We start from the raw sequence: 21,586 nt of genomic DNA on the forward strand, positions 1-21,586 counted from the left end.
TTACGTGTGGTAAAAAACTAAACTAGGAAAAACTTCAAATAATAATATTCCTCTACACCGGAGTTGAGAAGTGGGGTTACGGTGGAACGCTCCAATGCAATCTGAACAGGTAGGCCAAACCTGAAGCCGATCACACCGGAAAGCAATTCCGATGACGCCGGAGCGTCTCGAAAAATTAACCACACAGGAATCAACAACCAGAGAGGGCTAGTCGCCGGAGCGAAGGTTCGGGACCGGTTCCTCAGAACACCGCTCACGGAAACTACAGTAAAAATAATAATAAACATAGTATTCATCCCGGCCCCTCTACAATTCCGCCGTAAACAGAAGGCAACGACGCTCAAGCTATAGTTCCTACTAGGGGCTAAAAGCGAGCTAACGATAGCTGCCGGAACGAATCCGGATGGTGGAACGGCGGAGAAGCGGGAGCAGAGAAAACATGGCGACTGCAACAGGTCAGGTGCCTAGGCACCTTCCACGAAGCGTCATCTCAACCGAAAGGGGCAAATGAGCTTTGCTCTAAAATGCCCCAAAGGGAGAGCCAAGTAGATAATTTCTGATAAAATGGGAGTGAGATAACATAATAGGGCGAAATAGATAGATAAAAATAATATCTATGGCCTAGCCTAACCTTCCGAAGTCAATGCCTGGTCAGGGAGGCTAAGACACGCCAGAGGGACGAACGAGAAAGAGCGCTAGCACCAAACCACACCTTCCGAGATTTGATGAATCAAACTGGTCAGGGAGGACGGGCCTGCACCCAAACTCGAACGAAGGCCACCCAAGAAAACCTACCTACCTAGGCCTAGAAGCCAAAGTAGGGAGAAAGACTGGGGCCAGCTTAGCCTACCTTCCGAGATTTGGCAGAGCCAAACTGGTCAGGTAGGCTAAAATAAAACACTACCAAAAATCAGACACAAGGATATTGATACATAATCAATTGAAATGGTATAATAACAAAACATTTTACAAAATGCACCTACATAAAGCACAAAAAGGAAAGGCTAGGCTAGGCCTCACTTTCCACTAACTAAAATATAATAACAGCCGATCGCGTCAGATCGAGCGAAAATTGAAACTATCATTAAAAAGAGGAGCATAATAAAATAATCTTCAAACGTCTACGACGAAAGATATGAGCATAATAAGGCTGGGGACTACAGCCACGAATGAACACGAAAATGGCGGCCCCGAGCCGACCAGGCGCAAGTAAATAAATGGGACTTAATTAGTCCAACCGAGTCCCAAAACAACCAAAATTGAATACTCAACTTAGATGAAGATGCGCCCTGATCGATGGAAGCCATCATGAAGAATCAAAATATCCAAAAAGGGAAAAAAGGATGCAAGATAACACAACGAAAAACAACGCGTGTTGTCGTCAAGGTGTGCTATAAGCGGATGGGGATTATGGGTAGAATTAGTAGTAGTGAGCAGAGAAGGACCGCTGTATCGGCACCTCTTAGGTAGAGGGGTTTTGGAGAGGAGAGATTTATTGGGTTAAGCATCTGTGGTAGTGGCTTCCACTCTCTCTTAGATGACATACCGACATCCTATAAGGATGATCGATCCAGAGGTAGTAACTCTGGCATCCTATTAGCTGTATAGCTTTTTTCTCTGGTATATCTAGCAATATTTATACCTAGAAATGTGTGCTATATGGGACATTTCACTCGGTGACACAGGTAAATCCCAGAAATCCCTATGTAAAGACCTTCAGGATTGTATTTGTGTAGGAACAAAAGCAAATTTACTAAATTCTACGTAAAACAAAAGAATATAATCATTATTGTAAAGAATGATAAGAAAGTTACTGTATAAAAATATACTCATGGTGATAAAACCATGGTAGGCTGTAGGTAAAAGGAGTTAGGCAATTGGGTAGCCTATATATACCTGCAGACTAATTACAAACCAATTTTATGTCAAAATCTGACTTCCAACATGTGTGCAAGAACCTAACTCCGTCATAACTCAACACCTACCCGTAACAGCTTCATCTATAAACACTAATCCCAGCTATGACACCTTTTCCTATTTATTAGGTCAAATAAATTTTGCCAAAAATGTTAATTTCCATAACACTTAATCCAAATTAATAAGTAACACCATATACAGGATTCTTGGGCTCGAACCCAGGAATGAATTCCAGGGTTTCAAGAGCCCCCTTACCACACCAGGGGGTTCCTACATGAATATACACTAAACAATCAGTGCACTGAGAATGGACCAAGCAACAAAGGCAAGGTTTGACAGAATGTTTCCTCTCACTTAGCCACATTGTAAAGTCCCCACTCAACATGTTCTCTGTGGAGAACATCTCGTTTTCTGCGGTGCCTTTCCGTGACCTAAGGTCGAGCGGAATATATATTTATCATCACAATTGTAAACTATGTACAGTATATGTTGTCTTTCCAAGCAATCATTTATTATGTACAAGCAACAAATTTATTTCATATGTCAGACATTGTTTATCACTATGTTCTCTGTATGAACCTGTCCTGTTTTTTTAAGGAACTAGTTTGACCTCAGGTCACCTGTAAATCTTTGCACCAGCGGTCTCTGCACACTACGTAGACGTCCGCATCCCGCTTTATAAGCAGCTTTTTTTATCAATAAATCAGCAGTACTTGTCTCCCTGTTCATTATTTCGCACTTCTCTCACAGTGATGAACCCCGTAGTGGTTCTCGGAAGTCATTAACGGACCCAAACGGTGACTAAGTCTTGGCCCGATGAACCTAATCCACGCTCCTAACGGATTAACTACAGTGCTTTAACAAAGCGTTCGGGCGTTAACCGACCCTCATCAGCAGGTTGCCAACGTCATTAGTGGACCCACAAGGCATGCTCCCCCAGCGTGTATTGGCGTGAGTGTTCCCACACACTCCAAGTGAGAGCGCGAAGAGAGCATGGACGACGACATTCCCAACCACGTACAAATTACCGCGAACCTCTCGGAGGCAGACACCTCCCTCTCGCAACCCTCTCCTGCGTGCACCTCCACACCGGTACCACCGCCCCACACGATGACTCCTGACCAACCAAACATAACATAAGGCTGCCACCATTCACCAGGGAGAACGCAGTATCTTGGTTCTACAGGGTTGAGGGGCAATTCAGAATAGCAGGCCTGACTGACGAGGTGTTGAAGGCAGACATTGTCATTAACGCCCTCCCGTAGGAGATTTATAAGAAGATCACCCCATGGTTGATGACGACGACAGTCCCCGCCACCTTCCACGAACTGAAATCCACTCTCATCGAGACCTGCTCCATGCCGGTCTCCAAGAGAGCTGCCCGTGCCCTCGACCTAGCCCTCAACCCCCAGCACGAGGGAAACCTCTTAGAAGTGTGGCACGCCCTCCAGGACCTCCTCCTCCTCCTCCCTGTGACTGACAGCAGCAGCAGGCACAAGGAAATCAGTCTGTCGGGGGAGATCTTCCTGCGGCAGCTGCTGCCGGAGGTCCGTGGGCCAATAATGGACTCATACACCCTGCCGGTTGAGGACCTAATGAGGCTGGCGCAGCAGCCGACGTACTCCACAAAGGCGGCCAAACGGGGGACCACGCCCACACACTCTGCCAACTGCCTCCTGCCAGAGGACCCCACCACAGAGTCCGTCAACTCCATTTAGCAGAAAAGGTCGTCCGACCAGCGGAAGAGGGAAGGGCCTGAGCTATGCTACTTCCACTGGAGGTTCGGGAGAGCCGCCCAGAAGTGCGAAGCCCCCTGCCCTTTCTTCCCTTCAAAAAATGGAGGCGGCGGCGGCTAACCCCAAAGGCCACTGTGGCAGCAACAACAAAAATACCCGGGGGCCCCTTACCAGTAGGGTTCTACGTCCTCGACGCAACCTCCGGCAGGATGATGTTGGTCAACACTGGAGCCATGTGTTCGGTGTTTCCACCTTCAGGAGAGGACCTCAGACATCCGCCGGACCCGACTACCTGCCTGATGGCTGCAAACGGGTCCCCCATTCTCTCCTACCGCACCAAGCTCCTGTCGATCTCCATCCTTGGCTGGAGGTACAACTGGGAGTTCATCATCGTGGACGTCAGGACTCCACTCCTGGGGGCGGACTTCCTCGCCCACTTCAATCTGGTAGTTGAAATCGGCCGCAAACGCCTGCTAGACACCCAGTCCTGTCAGTCCCTGCCCTTGTTGCCAGGCCCCAGGGAGCCCGCCATCTGTTCCATCACGCCCCACCAGTATGGTTCCCTCCTGAAGGAGTTCCCGGAGGTCTTCAAACCCGAGCTCCGCCAGATACCTGGGACTCCTGCCAAACACGGGATATACCATCATATTAAGACGAAGGGCCCCCGACGCACGCGAAGTTTCGACGGCTTCCCACGCAGCGCCTTTAGGAGGCCAAAAAGGCCTTCGCAGAAATGGAAAGGATGGGCATATGCAAAAAGGCTCCCAGCCCATGGGCTTCCCCTTTTCACATGGTGCAGAAAGCAGACAGCACCTGGAGGCCCTACGGCAACTACAGGCGGCTGAACCTGGCAACAGAACCAGACCACTGCCCCCTGCCGAACATGCAGAACCTGACGGCCTCTTTCCACGGGGCCAGGGTATTCTCAAAAATGGACCTACTAAAATCCTATTTTCAGGTCCCAGCAGCTCCAGAGGACATCCCCAAGACCGCGATAGTCACGCCCTTCAGATCCTACGTCTTCGCCTTCTCCACCTTTGGCCTGAGGAATGCGGGCGTGACCTTCCAGAGTTTGATGGACAGCATCCTAGGGGATCTGGACTTATGTGTCTGCTACGTTGACAATATCCTAATCATTTCCAGGTCAGGAGGAATACCTGCGACACATCCGGAAGGTCCTGCAGCGTCTACAGGAGAATGGCCTCGTCGTCAGGTTTGACAAATGCACCTTTGGTGTCGAGAAGGTGTAGTTCATGGGTCACGAGATATCCCTGGAGGGCGTCCAGTCGGTGTCATTGAAGGTTGAAGCCGTTGAGAAGTTCCCCACTCCTACCTCCATCAGGGCCGTACAAGAATTCCTCAGGATGGTCAACTACTACAGAAGATTCATCCCAGGGATCACTCACACCATGGGCCCCCTGACGGAGGTCCTGAAGGGGCATCCAAAGACCTTAGTGTGGGGACCCGACCAGCAGAAGGCTTTCCTCCTGACGAAGGCCTCCCTCGCCAAAGCAACATCTTTGGCCCACCAGGATCCCAGTGCTCCCCTCCAACTGGCAACGGACGCCAGCAACATTGCCTGCAGGGCAGTGCTGGAACAAATTCTTCAGTAGGAAGCTAAACCCCGCCGAGTCCTGCTAAAGCACATTTAACTGAGAACTCCTCGCAGCATACCAGGCGATACAGCACTTCAAGTTCCTCCTGGAGGGGACGTCCTTCACAATATGAACTGACCACCAGCTGCTGGTCCACGCCTTCATGAAGCTGGGCGATGCATGGTCCTCTAGGCAGCAGCGGCACCTCACAGCCATCGCGGAGTTCACCTGCACCATCAGGTACCTCCCCGGCAGGAAGAACCCGGTAGCTGGCGCCCTCTCGAGGATCAAGATCGATTCCGTACCGCTCGGGATCGATTACGAGGACCTCGCCTGCGAACAAGCTGCTGACCTTGAGACCCCAGCCTACCATACAGCCGTCATGTCGCTGAAGTGGAAGGATGTGCCCTTTGGCTCAGAAGGATCAACATTACTAAGCGATATTAGTGCTGGATGCCCCCGCCCCCCGGTACCCCCCTCCAGACGTCGGTTGGTTTTCGACATCATCCACGGCATATCCCACCCCTCCGGAAGGACAACAGCCAGACTGCTGACAGAGAAGTTCATCTGGCACAGCATACGGAAAGACGCGACGGCCTAGACAAGACAATGTATGCAGTGTCAGACAAGTAAAGTGGGGCGGCACACCGAATCGGGGGTGGGCGAATTCCCCCAGCCAAAGAGGCGTTTTGGGCACATGCATGTCGCCGTAGTAGGACCTCTTCACCCATCAGGAGCCAGATACCTACTGACAGTCACTGACCGCTCCACCAGGTGGCCTGAAACTACGCCCATGGAAGAGGCCACCTCCAGCGCATGCGCGGAAGTCCTCGTCTCCAGCTGGATCAGCCAGTTCGGTGTCCCGGACGACATAACGACGGACAGGGGACACGCTTTCCTGTCTGAGCTGTGGACTGCCCTGGCATGTCTAATGGGGACCACTCACCACAGCATCACCACCTACAACCCTGCAGCCAACGGAATGGTGGGAAGGTTCCACAGGTCTCTGAAGGCGTCCCTCATGGCTCGTTGTTCTTCTGAAAACTGAAAGTACCAACTACCCTGGGTCCTCCTCGGGTTGAGGACCGCCCCCAGAACCAACGGTGACCCCTCCTCAGCAGAAAAAGTCTACGGGGAGACTCTGGTAGTCCCAGGGGAACTCATCGCAGAGAACAGGGATGACATAGGAATACAGAGGCTCCGAGACAGGGTTGGAAAGTTCGCCCCCTGCCAAAAGACATTCACAGACAGGATGTTGCCCTTCATGCCCCCGAGATGTCCTCCTCCACCAACGTCTTCATCAGGGACGATGCCGTATGCCCACCCTTGACTAGACACTACAGAGGACCTTTGCTAGTCCTGGAAAGGAAAAAGAAGGCATTCCGAATATCCATCCATGGGCGGGAAGACTGGGTGTCAGTAGATCGCCTCAAACCCGCATTCCTGGAGGGGGGCAACGGAGGCGGACCCCAAGATCTCCTGCAGGATACAGCAGCCCCTCAAACAATCCCGGTCTCAGGAAGGAGGCGAGGGCGTCCCCAGAAAACCCAGACACCTAACCAAATTACACCACAACAAACCACTACAAAGGACATCGGGGAAGGCGACCACCCTCTCCAGTTGACATCAAGGAAGAAAGGCCCCATTTGTCACCCCAGAAGGTACCTGGCTTAATCAGACATTACCTCCATCTTGGGGGGGTGGGGGAGTACTGTAAAGTCCCCTTTCAATGCATTCTCTGTGGAGAACATCATGTTCTCTGCGGTGCCTTTCTGTGACCTAAGGTCGAGTGGAATATACATTTATCATCAAAATTATAAACTATGTACAGTATATGTTGTCTTTCCAAGCAATCATTTATTATGTACAAGTAACAAGTTATTTATTTCATATGTCAGACAATGTTTATCACTATGTTCTCTGTATGAACCTTTCCTGTTTTTTTAAAGAACTAATTTGACCTCTGGTCACCTGTAAATCTTTGTACCAGCAGTCTCTGTGCACTACGCAGAGGACTGCATCCTGCTTTATAAGCAGCTATTTTTTATCAATAAATCAGCAGTACTTGTCTCCCTGCTCATTATTTTGCACCTCTCTCACATCATCAGGTACTCCACTTTTGCAGATAGAGAGGCATGATGTCCACGTCCACCTCTATCCCCCAGCAGTTTCACAAAAAATTTTCCATAACAGAGGGACAAGGAAGCCTGGATGTATGGGTGGCAGCTTTTTTTTTTTTCAGTATGTCTACAAACAGAGCTGACATACCAAGGCCAATTGTAAAGTGATGGCTATAGCCCACCATACGTGACTAGCTACAAGTGCATAATTTATGGCTTTGGTCAACTGAGGTGCAAAATAAAGGGAATTTACTAGGATGAGCCCAAACCATTTCTCTTTGCTCAGGGATTGAACCTGGGATCTCAGGCTGGTGATGTCAGAGTCATGACCACTGGACTAGGACAAGGCAAGTCACAGTGAAGTTATTTGTTAAGCCACTTGTTTCACCAAACAGTGATTAGTGTTCTAACCTAACAGTCAACTCTTCTCATAATTATACTATAACATTTAGAAAATGCTGCAGGAAAACTGATGCTCTGATTGACTTGTTCACAAAAATACCAAAACCAAATTGTAACTTATTTTATATAGTTCAGTTCGAAAGTATTGAGCATTCCAGCAAATTATGTTACTTATCCACTGAAGATGTAAATTTACATACAGCATAAAATGGAAAATATCTGATACAAAACTTCCAGGAAGCACATCTAACAGCATACAGTAAACTTCCCGTATTCGCGGATTTCTCTGTGGAATGTATCTACCCAGTATTCAAGGAAAATATGCCCATTCGCGGTATTTTTCACTGAGAAATATTCACTAATTACTGTATTTTCATATCATTTTCATGACTAAATGCACTTTTTGTGATAAAACTATTAAAATACTCGGATATAAGCACTTTTAGAGGGTTTTTATTGTGTTTAAACTATCAAAATAGGCAGTTCTAAGTGTTTTTACAGGGGTTTTATGTATTTGTGGATTTTAGCTATTCGCAGGGGGGGGGTGCGGAACGCATCCCCCGTGAATAAGGGGGGTTTACTGTATACTAACACAGAATCACTGTGAAAAACAGTCGATTTGAAATAACATTCAGGAAGTAAACTGAAGACAAGAGATTCAAATTCTTTAGAGAATTGTGTAATCCATTTTACCATACCCCTAATTTTCAAGATAGTAATTACAGCTCAGGTATTAACTGTGGCTACTGTTCACTAAAGCTTACCTGCCATTCACCATTCCAAGGAATATTCTCCAGTTTTCCTTTGCTCCGAAGTCATATGGATTTTGATATATCTGAAATACAACACTGAATAAGCAATATCTTAGGAAATGACAGATAATCAGACGTAGGAGGTGGGGGGGAGCTGCCCCCCTGGATTTGGGAATCTGCTAAAATTCGGGCAAATGGGTTGGAATATTCGTGCATTCAGGGGAAGAAAAAAATTCTATAATTTAAAAAATAACAAGACTAAGAATAAAAATGATGATAAATTTGTATTTACAAGTTAACCAGATAATGACTAATTGCACATGAATTATGATTATCAATTTATCATTTACTTTAGAATATCCCAGGGGCTATTTATCAGCTATTTATGTAAATTTCTAACATTTCAACAATTCAATTAACATTATGAATAATTTATGTTTGGTATGTGGAAATAGGAAGATAACTTATGAAAAATCATTATTTTAGAATTTTTAGCTGTACATTTATGGTGAACCTGTCAAGGTCAAACATGTTTACGATCAAGGAAAAGAAAGTTAAGGGACCGAGCCACTTCTCTTTATCTTCTATTGTATGACAATAAATTTTTCCTCGTGCTTATTTTAGGGGTTTCATGGTGTAATGATGTATTTATATGAACGATAATAGAACACAGGCCTTCATTTAAACATGTAATAGCTTTATTGGACTTCATTTTTACAATCATGGGAACCAAGTTAGGTAATTTTCTGCAAGTTGCCTATGTCTGATACTTGTACGGCACTGGAAAACAGCAGGAACCTAGTTTAGTGCTTATTCTAGTTCTTTCATAGTGTGATGATGTATTTATATGAAAGATAATGAAATGCAGACCTACATTTGTCTGAGACATAGGCCTATAGCTTTAGGCTAGCTTTTTTCTACATCTAGTTCTATGTTATTAACAATTTTTTTTCCTATTACAGTATTAATTTTAGGTTTGTGTGTATGTATATATATATATATATATATATATATATATATATATATATATATATATATGTATATATATATATATATATATATATATATATATATATATATATATATATATATATAATATAAAATATATATATATATAGTATATATATATATATATATATATATAAATAAAATATTATATACACAGTAAACTCATGGTCTCATGGCCTCACCTATTTGTGGATTTCTCTATGGAACATATATACCCATTATTAAGCTGAAAATTCGCCCATTCACAGTATTTTTCACTGAGAAATATTCACTAATTACTGTATTTTTATCTCATTTTCATGACTAAATGAACTTTTTGTGATAAAACTATTAAAATATTCAGGTAATGCTCAAGTTACAATAATTCACCTTACGATAATTTGATTTTGCAATGGGGTAAGCAATTAATACTGAAACGACAATATTTATAAAATATTTTCAAATTTCACGCGGGCGCAAGCAGCAGCGTAATCTGGCAGTGAGAGAGACCAAATTAAAATAGACAACTTTTCCTCCACCTCTTTATCCCATCTTCTACTTAAAAATAAAGTAAAAAAAATGGATGATAAAAGGGATTTTGACAAAGGAAAAATCTATTTCTGAGGAAGGCCCCGTGTCACCCGGTGAAATTCCATTCATGCACGAATTTCTAGGTATAAATTCTAGATATACCAGAGAAAAAAGAGCTTTCAGGAATGCTGGGGTTACTACCCCCAGATCGAGCGTCTTCTCCAAGGAAGACGTCGGTATAACCAAGGGTGAGTGAAAGGATCACAACCACGGAGCTACACTCGAAAGATATCCCTATGTTAAAACCCCCAGTAGAGAGCGGTGAGCCGTTACAGCTCCCACACACCAACGCCCGCCAGGCCGGCGACACCAGCGCCACCTACCTCATTCCAGGCTAGCACCACCCCCAGGCTTGGCATGTGCAAGTAGGGGGGGAGCAGAAGGTACTTCTGGGAGGGTCACCGGGTGACACGGGGCCTTCCTCAGAAATAGATTTTCCTTTGTCAAAATCCCTTTCTGAGTCCAGCCCCGTGTCAGCCGGTGAAATAGTGATAGAGAATCATGCCAAGACTGCTAACTACAAGGAAACAAGGTAACCTGAAGAAAAAAACACAAGCTATGAAAATGGTTTTAATAAGGATATCTCTCACATGAAAAATTGAATATTAAATCAAAAGTACAGTAAAAAACCTTAACATTAGGGTAGAAGTTGACATAGCCAACAACATGGCAGGGAAATACTTCAAAAATACTTAAGACTACAAAGGTATAATGTACATTCAAAAAAATACTTAGACTAAAGAGTAAATATAACCTTATAGCTACACATGAGAGACAAATACAACATGGGGAAAATATATACAGGCAGTCCCCGGTTTACGACGGTTCCGGCTTACGACGTTCCGAGGTTACGACGCTTTTCAAATATATTCATCAGAAATTATTTCCCGGCTTACGACGCATGTTCCGGGGTTACGACGCGTCGTACGCCGATCCGACGGAAGAAATTTGGCCCCAAAACGGCAGAATAATCATAATTTGAAGGTTTTTTTGATGTAAAACTCAATAATAATGCAGTTTACATCATTTTCAATGCACCCAGTGCATTAAAAGTAAGGTTTTCTTATGATTTTTGACGATTTTCGACGATTTTCCGGTTTACGACGATTTTCGGGTTATGACGCGGCGCAAGAACGGAACCCCCGTCGTAAACCGGGGACCGCCTGTATATATATATAAATGGGGTACATGGAGCAAAATAAAAACCGCCCAGTACCCCAAAGACAATGCATAATCACAACATGTCAAATCACAGTTTCCAATCATAACAGAGACAATAATAATATCAATATGAGGAGCAAGGCAGTGAGGCATGATCAACCAGGAGGGCAAGCAGAGAAGTAAATGAGGCAGGTGGGGGGGGGTTAGGGGAAGGATAAAGGATGATGACTAATTAAGGTGGGGAAATGACACTCCCCACAGCTACTGTAGCAAATTTCAGGGCTTCGAGTGATTTTAAATAGTGGCGTTTAAATACTAGAGGTGATTTCCAACCCGTGTATTTGGAGAGTTCTGAGAAATCCATATTATGAAAGTAATTAGTAGAAGTAGCTACTGCTCGAATATCATGAACCTTAGGGACTGAATCCGGGTTAGCTTGTTTAATGAAATACAAAATTTGTTGCCTTATTGCATTTAACGATAGAGTACCACCTTTCTCCCTGATAAAAAGAGGACCCGACTTACACTGTGGAGTTCTTAAAAGGTAAGACTTTAAGGTATAAACTGGGCATAAAGACTGGTCTTGTGGAAGGGGCACCACCTTCCAAGGAGACCACCTGTCTTGAAGGTCTTCATTTTTAGCTAAAAATCTAGGATCAGGAGAAAGGAGGGCTTCTCCGGACGGGAGGAAATTAACAAAATCATCACCTCTAGCGAGAGCCGATAGCTCTGAGATTCTGGCACCTGAAGCCAAGCTAATCAGAAATAAAGTTTTCCTTAACAGATCCAAATAAGAGCATTGATAGTTGTCAATCTCAGATGCTAACTTAAGAACATCATTGAGGAACCACGTAACAGACTGTGGGCGTGATACGGGTCTCAGACGAGCACATGCTCTAGGAATAGATGAAAAGTAGGAATCTGTAAGGTCAATTTTAAAACCATATAAGAATACCTTCTTCAGGGCTGACTTGGCTGTGGTAATAGTGGCCGGGGCAAGGCCTTTTTCAAACAATGATCTAAAGAAGGTAACTGCTAGGTTAGTCGTCATGGTTTGGGCTTCAGATGTCTTCAAAAAGGAGGCCAATTTTTTGACTGCCGAGTCATATTGTCTGAGAGTAGAATCTCTCTTGTCTGATTCTAAAAACAGAGTGTTAACGGGGTCAATGTTTGCTCCCTTTTGGGCTGCGAACTTTATAAAGTCCACAAAACTAGGGCATTCTGAATTCTTGAGGAAGCTGACACAGTCTTTGTTTGTACTGTTTGGGTCAGTTTGGGCTTGGGAATCCGAAGACTTCGCAACCCCAGTTCCTGAAGAAGAGGGAACCAATTGCTCTTCGGCCAATACGGGGCTACCAGGGCTGGTTGACCTTTGAATGTCCTGAGTTTGTGTAATACTTTCAACAGCAAGTTTATTGGGGGAAACAGATAAATCTTCTCCCAATTGTTCCAATCTATCGTCATTGCGTCCGTGGCGTACGCCTGGGGGTCCAGGTTCGGAGCCACATAACAGGGAAGCTTGAAGTTGCTCTCCGTTGCGAACAGATCCACTTGGAGACCCGGAACCCGGCGGCAAATCCAATTGAATGATTCTCCGTCCAGAGACCACTCCGTCTCCAACGGAGTAGTTCTGGACAGGGAATCCGCCACCACGTTCCGTACCCCCGCTAGGTGGGTGGCTGACAGATGCCAGGTGTGCATGTTCGCCAGGGAGAAAATGGCAACCATAACCTGGTTCACTCGACCTGATTTGGAGCCGCCCCTGTTGATGCAATGAACTACCACTGCGCTGTCCAATACCAGTCTGATATGAATCCGGCTGGGGGGGTGGATTTTCTTTAAGGTTAGAAATACCGCCATAGCTTCCAGGGTGTTTATATGGAACCGCTGAAACATTGTGGACCATGTCCCTTGTACTTTTTGTTTTGGCGAATATCCTCCCCAGCCGCTTAATGAAGCGTCCGTGTGAACTACTAGCGCCGGAGGGGGAAACTGGAGTGGAACTGTCTTGGACAGGCCACCGACTGTGGACCAAGGCCGCAGTCTCGCCTTTAAAATCCGGGGAATGGAGGAGACCTTGTCTCTGAGCTTGACATTGGCTCGACTCCGCCACACTCTGTTTATGTCTTTTAATTTTGCTTTTAAGAGCAGGTCCGTCACCGAGGCAAATTGAAGAGACCCAAGGATTCTTTCTTGGGTCCGGCGGGATGCTGATTTGTTTTTCAGAAATTTCCTGGTAAGGGACGCTATCTCCTTCCGCTTGGGAGGCGGGAGGGATAACGTGTAAGAGGACAGATCCCACTGGAGACCCAGCCACTGAAACCGGGACTCCGGAGTCAGGCGGACTTCTCTCTGTTCAGCTGAAAACCCAACGACTCCAGGAAGTTGATGACCGTGGCCGTGGCCTTCCGACATTCTAGAACTGTTGGAGCCCAAATTATCCAATCGTCTAGGTACGCTGCTAGGGATATCCCTCGGGACCGGAGTTGCTGAACTACCGTGTCCGCCAGATTTGTAAATATCCTGGGTGCAATGTTTAGACCGAAAGGCATGACCCTGAAGGAGTAGGCTTGATTCCCGAGTCTGAAACCCAGGAACGGAGAGAAGCTCCGCGCAACCGGGACGTGATGGTAAGCGTCTGAAAGATCGATAGAGGTGGTGACGGCTCCACGCGGAAGTAGAGTCCGTACCTGTGCTACCGTAAGCATGCAAAATTTGTCGCATTTTATGTAGAGATTTAGACGCGACAGATCCAGGATCACTCTTTGCTGATCGGAGTCTTTCTTGGGAACAGTGAATAACCTGCCTTGAAACTTTAGGTGCCTTACTTTCTTTATTGCTCACTTGTTGAGCAATTCCACCACGTAGTCCTGTAGGACTCTTGAGGGTGGCTGGTAAAACCTGATCTTTGGTCCAGCTCCATCCTAAACCTTTGGACACAATGCTGTGTGCCCAAGGGCTGAAGGACCACTGGTCTCTGAACCAATACAGGCAACCACCTACCTGTTTGTTCTCAGTGGGAGGGAGCGGGTTTGCTCCTCTACCACGTCCAGGTTTACCTCTTGGAGTGGTGTTGGATTTGCCTCTGTAAGGGGCCCCTTTCTTCCCCCTTGCGCTCCTATTAAGGCCGTGAAAGAATCCACGGCCCTCATAGGTTGGGTTGTATGCTGGCGAAGCAACATACGAAGGTGCAGCAAGGGAATGGGCTGGTTGAACCAGCACATATTGTTGGGGATGGGCCTTCGAGGTGGAGGGCTGTGCTACTGCCGAGACCGGGACGGCTTGGACTACCGCCTGATGATGGGGTCTCTTGTGCCTCCTGAACCGCTTGCCTCCTTTCGTCTGGGGGCCGCCAGATTCTGGGGTCTTCCGCTTGTAGGCTGAGATACCCCAGCGAGAGCACAGACTCTGGTTGGCTCTTGTAGCCTCCCTGAGTACATTGGTAACCTCTTCTTCAGGGAAGAGGTTAGGTCCCCAGATCGAACTCTTCATGAGCTTGTTAGGCTCGTGACGAATGGTGGCATCGGCAAAGATGAATTTCCTACATTCGAGCCTGGCCATCATGAAATCAAACAGGTACGACTGAAATCCTGCCAATAGGGATTTAGCCAAGACCTGGAAGAAATGCTCGTCTGCACAGGAGACGGCAGTGGCTTCTGTGAGGCAGACGGAGTTCAATGACTGGGCTAGCTTAGTCCGGACCTCAAACTCCGCCTTCAGCAGGGCTTCCGGTAGCTTAGGAAGCTGTTCGCTGAATTGTGTTGACGCACAGAAAGCGTCCAGCTTTCCCACAGTAAAGGTGGACGGAGCGTCAACCCAAAACTCATCACCCCCTGGGAATACCAGGGATGTGGAGTCTGTCTCTCTCAACTGAGGCAAAGGATTGCCATCAAAGCACGCTCGGGCCGTAGCCAGAGCGACTTTGTTCAAGCAAGGAGTCGGCAACCTGTCACCCAGGGCGAACATTGTAAAGTTGCCCTTGAAAGGTGTCAGTTTGGTATTTTCAGCCTGCCACTCCGTCAGAGTGCGCAGGAGAGCCGACTGAGCTTGGTCTCTAGGGAAGATCACTGTCTCCTTAGGAACCTTGTCTGAGCGTACCCAGGCTTCCTCCGTCAGCCTAACGAAGCCTGGGTAAGGGGGCAAGAGATCGGCGAGAAAGAACTCAAGTTCTTCCAACCGCCTCGTGCCAAGACCTTCTACAGTTAAGGTGCCCTCGTGTTGGATAGCACGGAGGGCGAAACGCCAAGGGTTCCCGACGTCAAAGGGAGGGAGATCCGCCGTGTCCGGAATGACATACTGTGGTTCGGCTCTGCCAGGGCGAGCCATCCCCGCCAGTATATTGTCATGGCTGGTAAGCTTCTCTGAAATCTGTGTAAATTTGGACTTGACCTCCGCCGAGAACCTCTCAAAAAGCTGGTTAGCAAACGCCTCCGGATCAAAGGCAGGCTGGCGAGGAGGGCTTGGTTTTGATGCCCTCTTACTCGCGCCTTTGCCAGAGGAACCAGGTTTGCTCCCGGAGGCTACAGGTGCTGAGACCTTAGCCTTCGATGGGGGGAAAGGCAAGGCTTTCCTGGAAGACGAGGACTTAAAGCCCTTCGCCTTCCATGAAGTCTTCAACTTCAGCTTGGGGACAGCTGATGGAGCCCTGTCACCAAGGTGGAAGACTTTACGAATCCTGCAAAGGAAGATATTGATGAAGCTGGGGAGTCAAAAAGGGGGCCCGCCCCCGCAACCTCACTTACCTCGCTACTTACCACCTGGTCCTGTTCTGTATTCATAGGCTCCAGGTCCAAGTCTAACGCGGCGACGTCCTCCGAAACCTCCGCGTACAGGATGTCCTCTTGGGGTGGCTGGGTCGCATCCCGGATCTGCTGGATGATGGGGGTGGCAAGTTCTTCCGGCACAGCAGCCGCCACCCGGGCGCCGGGGTAGAGCAGGTCCCTCAACTTAGCGTCGAGGACATACGGCTTCCCCGACGGAACGTTCCTCCCGAACCCAGCCACCCAAGCGCGGAGAGATTCGAGAGAAGTTTTCTTGGAGGACTCATCCGCCTGTAAGAGAACAGACAATTAGGGTTGAACGAAAGGATGGTTCGAGAACCATATAAACACTATTTCGATATGAGGAGCGTAATGAGAAAAAACTATATCTTACCGACTCGTCCTGGATGCTCGCACACAAAGCGAAGCAAACCTCACAGCCGTCGGGGTGCCAGACAATCAGGTCGTCTAACCGGACCGCACAACCAGCGTGGTCCGCACACTCGTGTCCATACGGCTGCTGCAACGGCGGTGCACCCCGCCCTCACAACGAACAGTCTGTAAGTGTAAAAAGTACATGAACCTACCACCCTAAGTAACCTAAAGCTGGAAGGCCAGGGTATTTCAGCTTACAACCGGAATGCTCCGGTGGTTAGGAAACCCCTCGTCAAGGACTAGGCCACCAAGCTCCAAATTAAACAGAGTGGGAGGTAAAATACTTCCAGTCCCCGGAATACTCCGGCGGAATGAAAGGTTTGAGACAACAGGGACCCACCACAAGGGCTGCCAGCAAAAACGATGGCGGAACCCCAGGGTGGAGTACCGGACTCAATAACATATGAAATAATGTAGTGACGGAGTGAGATGCTCACTCCGCTAGATAACATATACATATATAATAAACAAATAATAAAATATACGAGTGATGGTAAAAATGAGAAATCCACTCCGGGGACCGGAGGGATCCGTCTATCTCATACACTCCCCCTCTCTCGGACCTCCCCGCCAGTGAAACAAGGTGGGTGAGATGCTCGTCATGACAGGCCAAGTACATAACATAAGCCGGAGCAAGTGTCAACAACCCAACCAAGAAACCCGACGGAGAGAAATAAAGATGTGGGAGAGAATGTTCGAAACCGCTCGAGTCGGAGCGAGTAAACGAAACACCAAAACAAACACAGCGCTGCCTGGGACTGGTCTGGGAGGGAGCGAATCTCTCCACCAGAGGGAGTCCCCAACTCGGAGAAAACGCCATCTAGCGTCACCCGCACGAGTAGAGCAAGAGCTGGTAGGGGGGGGAGGGGAGGTGGTGGGGTAGGGAAGAGGAGTAGGCTACGAGAGTGAAAACAGGAGACAAGGGAAAATGATTCACCCGCTCAACTGCAAACACACGCCGCGCCAAGAATATAATAAAACTTGGTAGGGTGGCCTACTCCTAGGGAAGGGATGCGACCAAGACTTAACGCCCAACTCCTGACTAGGCAAAGCCTAAATAAAAATCCGAACTAGGCCTAGCCTAGGCTAACGGAAGGAGTATGGGAAGGGTGGAGGAAGGTAAAACAGGGAGAGAAATTTTGTGCCGAGAACCAACCGGGACCGAAAGGAGGGGGGCAAAAAGGCGACTAGCCTAGAGGAGACACACCCAATGAACTCTACTCCTTCGAAAAGAAGGGGGAGAACGAAGGGGCTCACTCTGCCACCCCCAAAACGACCACGGAGGAAACAGCAACCAAAACTCCCTCGACCCGATGGACCACTCCACACCTAGCCTATAAGGGCGAGAGGACAGGAAGCAATACGAGCCTAATGTGATAGGCAAGGGAAAAAGACCCACACACATATACAAACCATCACACAAAAACATAAGAATAATTCTAAGAATAATTCTAAGAATAATGTGCTCATGCGAGGTGCGTAGCCTACCTCGGGGAAGCGGCTAGATCTAAGGCTGCCGCTACCTCGAAGAGGTAACAAAATAATAATATATATAAGAGCACCAATGCCAAGAATAATAAAATAGTCTTAATATTAGACTTAATATTAAGTAATACCAACTAGGAACTCAGCCTGGGGGGAGACCTAAGCGGGGCACGACGGGAACCTAACAGGGACTCGTATAGGTCTATCGAAATTTAATAAGACTCAAAAAAGGGGGCCACCGCAGGAAACCCGCCAGGAGGAGAACCGGGGGGCAGATAAAAACATATAACGACAAGGAGACAACCCCGACAGAAAAAACTGATGGGGTCGCCTCGCGGTCGACATGGCTGGTAGGGGACGCCGTGGCGTCATAACAAAGATCTCATAATTGTGAAAAAGGAGACAATTTCAGCCAATTATATCGAAAAAACCCCACAATAAGATGGTACTTAACTTGGAGATGGTAAAGCTGCTCGAAGACATGTTGAAACAGATGAAAAATCCGAACAAAGGCACAAGCACAAAATTCTGCAGTAAGCAAGTCACGTGCTAGAAAATGGAATGAGGTAGGTGGCGCTGGTGTCGCCGGCCTGGCGGGCGTCGGTGTGTGGGAGCTGTAACGGCTCACCGCTCTCTACTGGGGGTTTTAACATAGGGATATCTTTCGAGTGTAGCTCTGTGGTTGTGATCCTTTCACTCACCCTTGGTTATACCGACGTCTTCCTTGGAGAAGACGCTCGATCTGGGGGTAGTAACCCCAGCATTCCTGAAAGCTCTTTTTTCTCTGGTATATCTAGCAATTTATACCTAGAAATTCGTGCATAAATGGAATTTCACCGGCTGACACGGGGTTGGACTCAGAAAAGTATTGTTAGTAATGTTACACTCTTGAGTAAATGCATACAGCCGTAAACAACTGACCGAGAAACTGTTATTTTGCTTATAACCGAATAGGATAACAACGTCTTGTTTACCAGGTATTTCAACAACTGTACGGTAATAAACAATTATCATAGGTTATAGCACAAATGATGTTAAGTAGAATATTTTTACATTATATCCTTATTCAGCATGGAAATATACTGCTAAATTTAAGCTGCAATTTGTAGCTGAAGCTGAGAAAACAATGTTCAAGCTGCTAATGACTATACTGTAAATTATTGTGCATCGGCAACATAGATGAAACTCGACTGTAATTAAAACTGGAGAGAAAGTATTTTAATCAAAACTACTGGGCATGAAAGAACACATTACTGCTATTTTTACCCTGATAAACGATAAATACATAAAGCTTGTATTATGATGAAATCAAGTGAAAATAGTAAACAGAATCTTGAATTTTTTTTTACACAAAACAAATACCACCAACGGCCATTGTCATCTATTAATGAAAATAATAGATAAATTAATTTCATGAGATGTATTTTAGTTACATTTCAACTTAAAAACATTTTCTATCTAGAGATTCATTCATTTCATTTACGCTAACTAGAAGCAAGAAAAGGGCTCTGAGCCTCTGAACTGAATTAAATACGGCAAAATAAACACTGCATAAACGATTTCCAAACCAAAATCGCTATGACTGCAATTTATAATACAAAGGCAATATAAGAATATGTACAATATTACTAGATACAATGAATTAAGGCATAAAATTTTAAAATATCCATTGAAAAGATGCATATTCCTTATGTTGATGTTTGCGTACTGTGATATGTGAATACAGAGTACAGTATAATGTAGGCTATGCTACCCGTATATGTATACAATATACCATAGTGTAGGCTAAGTTAATTCTTGTTGGTTATTCAGTTTCTCTTTGTACTGAATTATCATAGGTCACTTTGCATGAACCTCCAGAATTAGCTGATATTAACCCTTAAACGCCGACTGGACGTATCGTACGTCGACTAAAATTGTCTGTCGGGTGCAGAGTGGACGTATGGTATGTCAACTACAAAAAGTTTTTTAAATATTCACGGGAAAATACTTATAGGCCTAGTTTGCGAAAGATTTTAAATCATGCGCCTTGAGGGATGCTGGGAGTTCACAGATCATGCTGTTGTTTTGTTTACAAGCGTTACCCAGCCGCGCATGCGTGAATTTCTTCCTTCTCGCACTACAGAGCATCAGCGACGCATCTCCGAAATTCTTTCGTCACTTTGTCGTAATTTTTGCACCGTTTTATATTAGCCGTTACATAAAGTTTTATGTATGAAAATGTGTGCAATTTCATGTAGAATACAACAAAAAACAACCCATGGTCGTAGCTTTTATAAGTTTTGAAATATTTTCATATAAATCACGATAAGTGCCAAAATTTCAACCTTTGGTCAACTTTGACTTGACCGAAATGGTCGAAAAACGCAATTGTAAGCTAAAACTCTTACATTCTAGTAATATTCAATCATTTACCTTCATTTTTCAACAAATTGGAAGTCTCTAGCACAACATGTCGATTTATGGTGAATTTTTGGAAAAACTTTTTCCTTGCGTCTGCGCGGTAACTCGGCCGAAAATCTCAGAAATTCTTTTGTCACTTTGTCGTAATGTTTGCACCGTTTTATATTAGTCGTTACATAAAGTTTTATATATGAAAATATGCGCAATTTCATGTAAAATACAACTAAAAACAACCCATGGTTGTAGCTTCTATCAGTTTGGAAATATTTTCATATAAATCACAATAAGTGCCAAAATTTCAACCTTCGGTCAACTTTGACTCGACCAAAATGGTCGAAAAACGCAATTGTAAGCTAAAACTCTTACATTCTAGTAATATTCAATCATTTACCTTCATTTTGCAACAAATTGGAAGTCTCTGGCACAATATTTCGATTTATGGTGAATTTTTGAAAAAACTTTTTCCTTACGTTCGCCCGCGGTAACTCGGCCGAAAATCTCAGAAATTCTTTCGTCACTTTGTCGTAATATTTGCAGTTTTCTATTAGCCGTTACATAAAGTTTTATATATGAAAGTGTGCGCAATTTCATGTAGAATACAACAAAAAATAAATCATGATTGTAGCTTTTATCAGTTTTGAAATATTTTCATATAAATCACGTTAAGTGCCAAAATTTCAACCTTCGGTCAACTTTGACTCTACCGAAATGGTCGAAAAACGCAATTGTATGCTAAAACTCTTACATGCTAGTAACAATCATTTACCTTTATTTTGCAAAAAATTGGAAGTCTCTAGCACAATATTTTGATTTATGGTGAATTTTTGAAAAAAACTTTTTCCTTACGTCCGCGCGCGCTAACTCTGCTGAAAATCTCAGAATTTCTTTAGTCACCTTGTCTTAATTTTCGCACCATTTTATATCAGGCCTTACATAAAGTGTTATACATGAAAATGTGCACAATATCATGTAGAATACAACAAAAAATAACTCATGGTTGTAGCTTTTATCAGTTTGGAAATATCTTCATATAAATCACAATAAATAGAAAAAATTCAACCTTCGGTCAACTTTAACTCGACCGAAATGGTCGAAAACTGCAATTGTAAGCTAAAACACTTACAGTCTAGTAATATTCAATCAATTACCTTCATTTTGCAACAAACAGGAAGTCTCTAGTAAAATAATTTGATTTATGGTGAATTTTAGAAAAAAACTTGTTTTTACATCCGAGCGTTACGA

General features: G+C 45.4%; 1 protein-coding gene across 1 annotated transcript in view; it reads right to left on the reverse strand.

The window, feature by feature from the left end:
* The window catches only part of LOC136850228 (palmitoyltransferase ZDHHC16), a 173,367-nt gene that overhangs the window by 29,662 nt on the left and 122,119 nt on the right, over window positions 1-21,586 (reverse strand). The window contains exon 8 of the mRNA XM_067123867.1: window positions 8,535-8,605. Within this exon, the coding sequence (XP_066979968.1) occupies window positions 8,535-8,605 (71 nt within the window). The remainder of the gene's footprint in view (window positions 1-8,534; window positions 8,606-21,586) is intronic.

This window comes from Macrobrachium rosenbergii, chromosome 21 (assembly GCF_040412425.1).
Source record: "Macrobrachium rosenbergii isolate ZJJX-2024 chromosome 21, ASM4041242v1, whole genome shotgun sequence".
NCBI classification, from domain to species: domain Eukaryota; kingdom Metazoa; phylum Arthropoda; class Malacostraca; order Decapoda; family Palaemonidae; genus Macrobrachium; species Macrobrachium rosenbergii.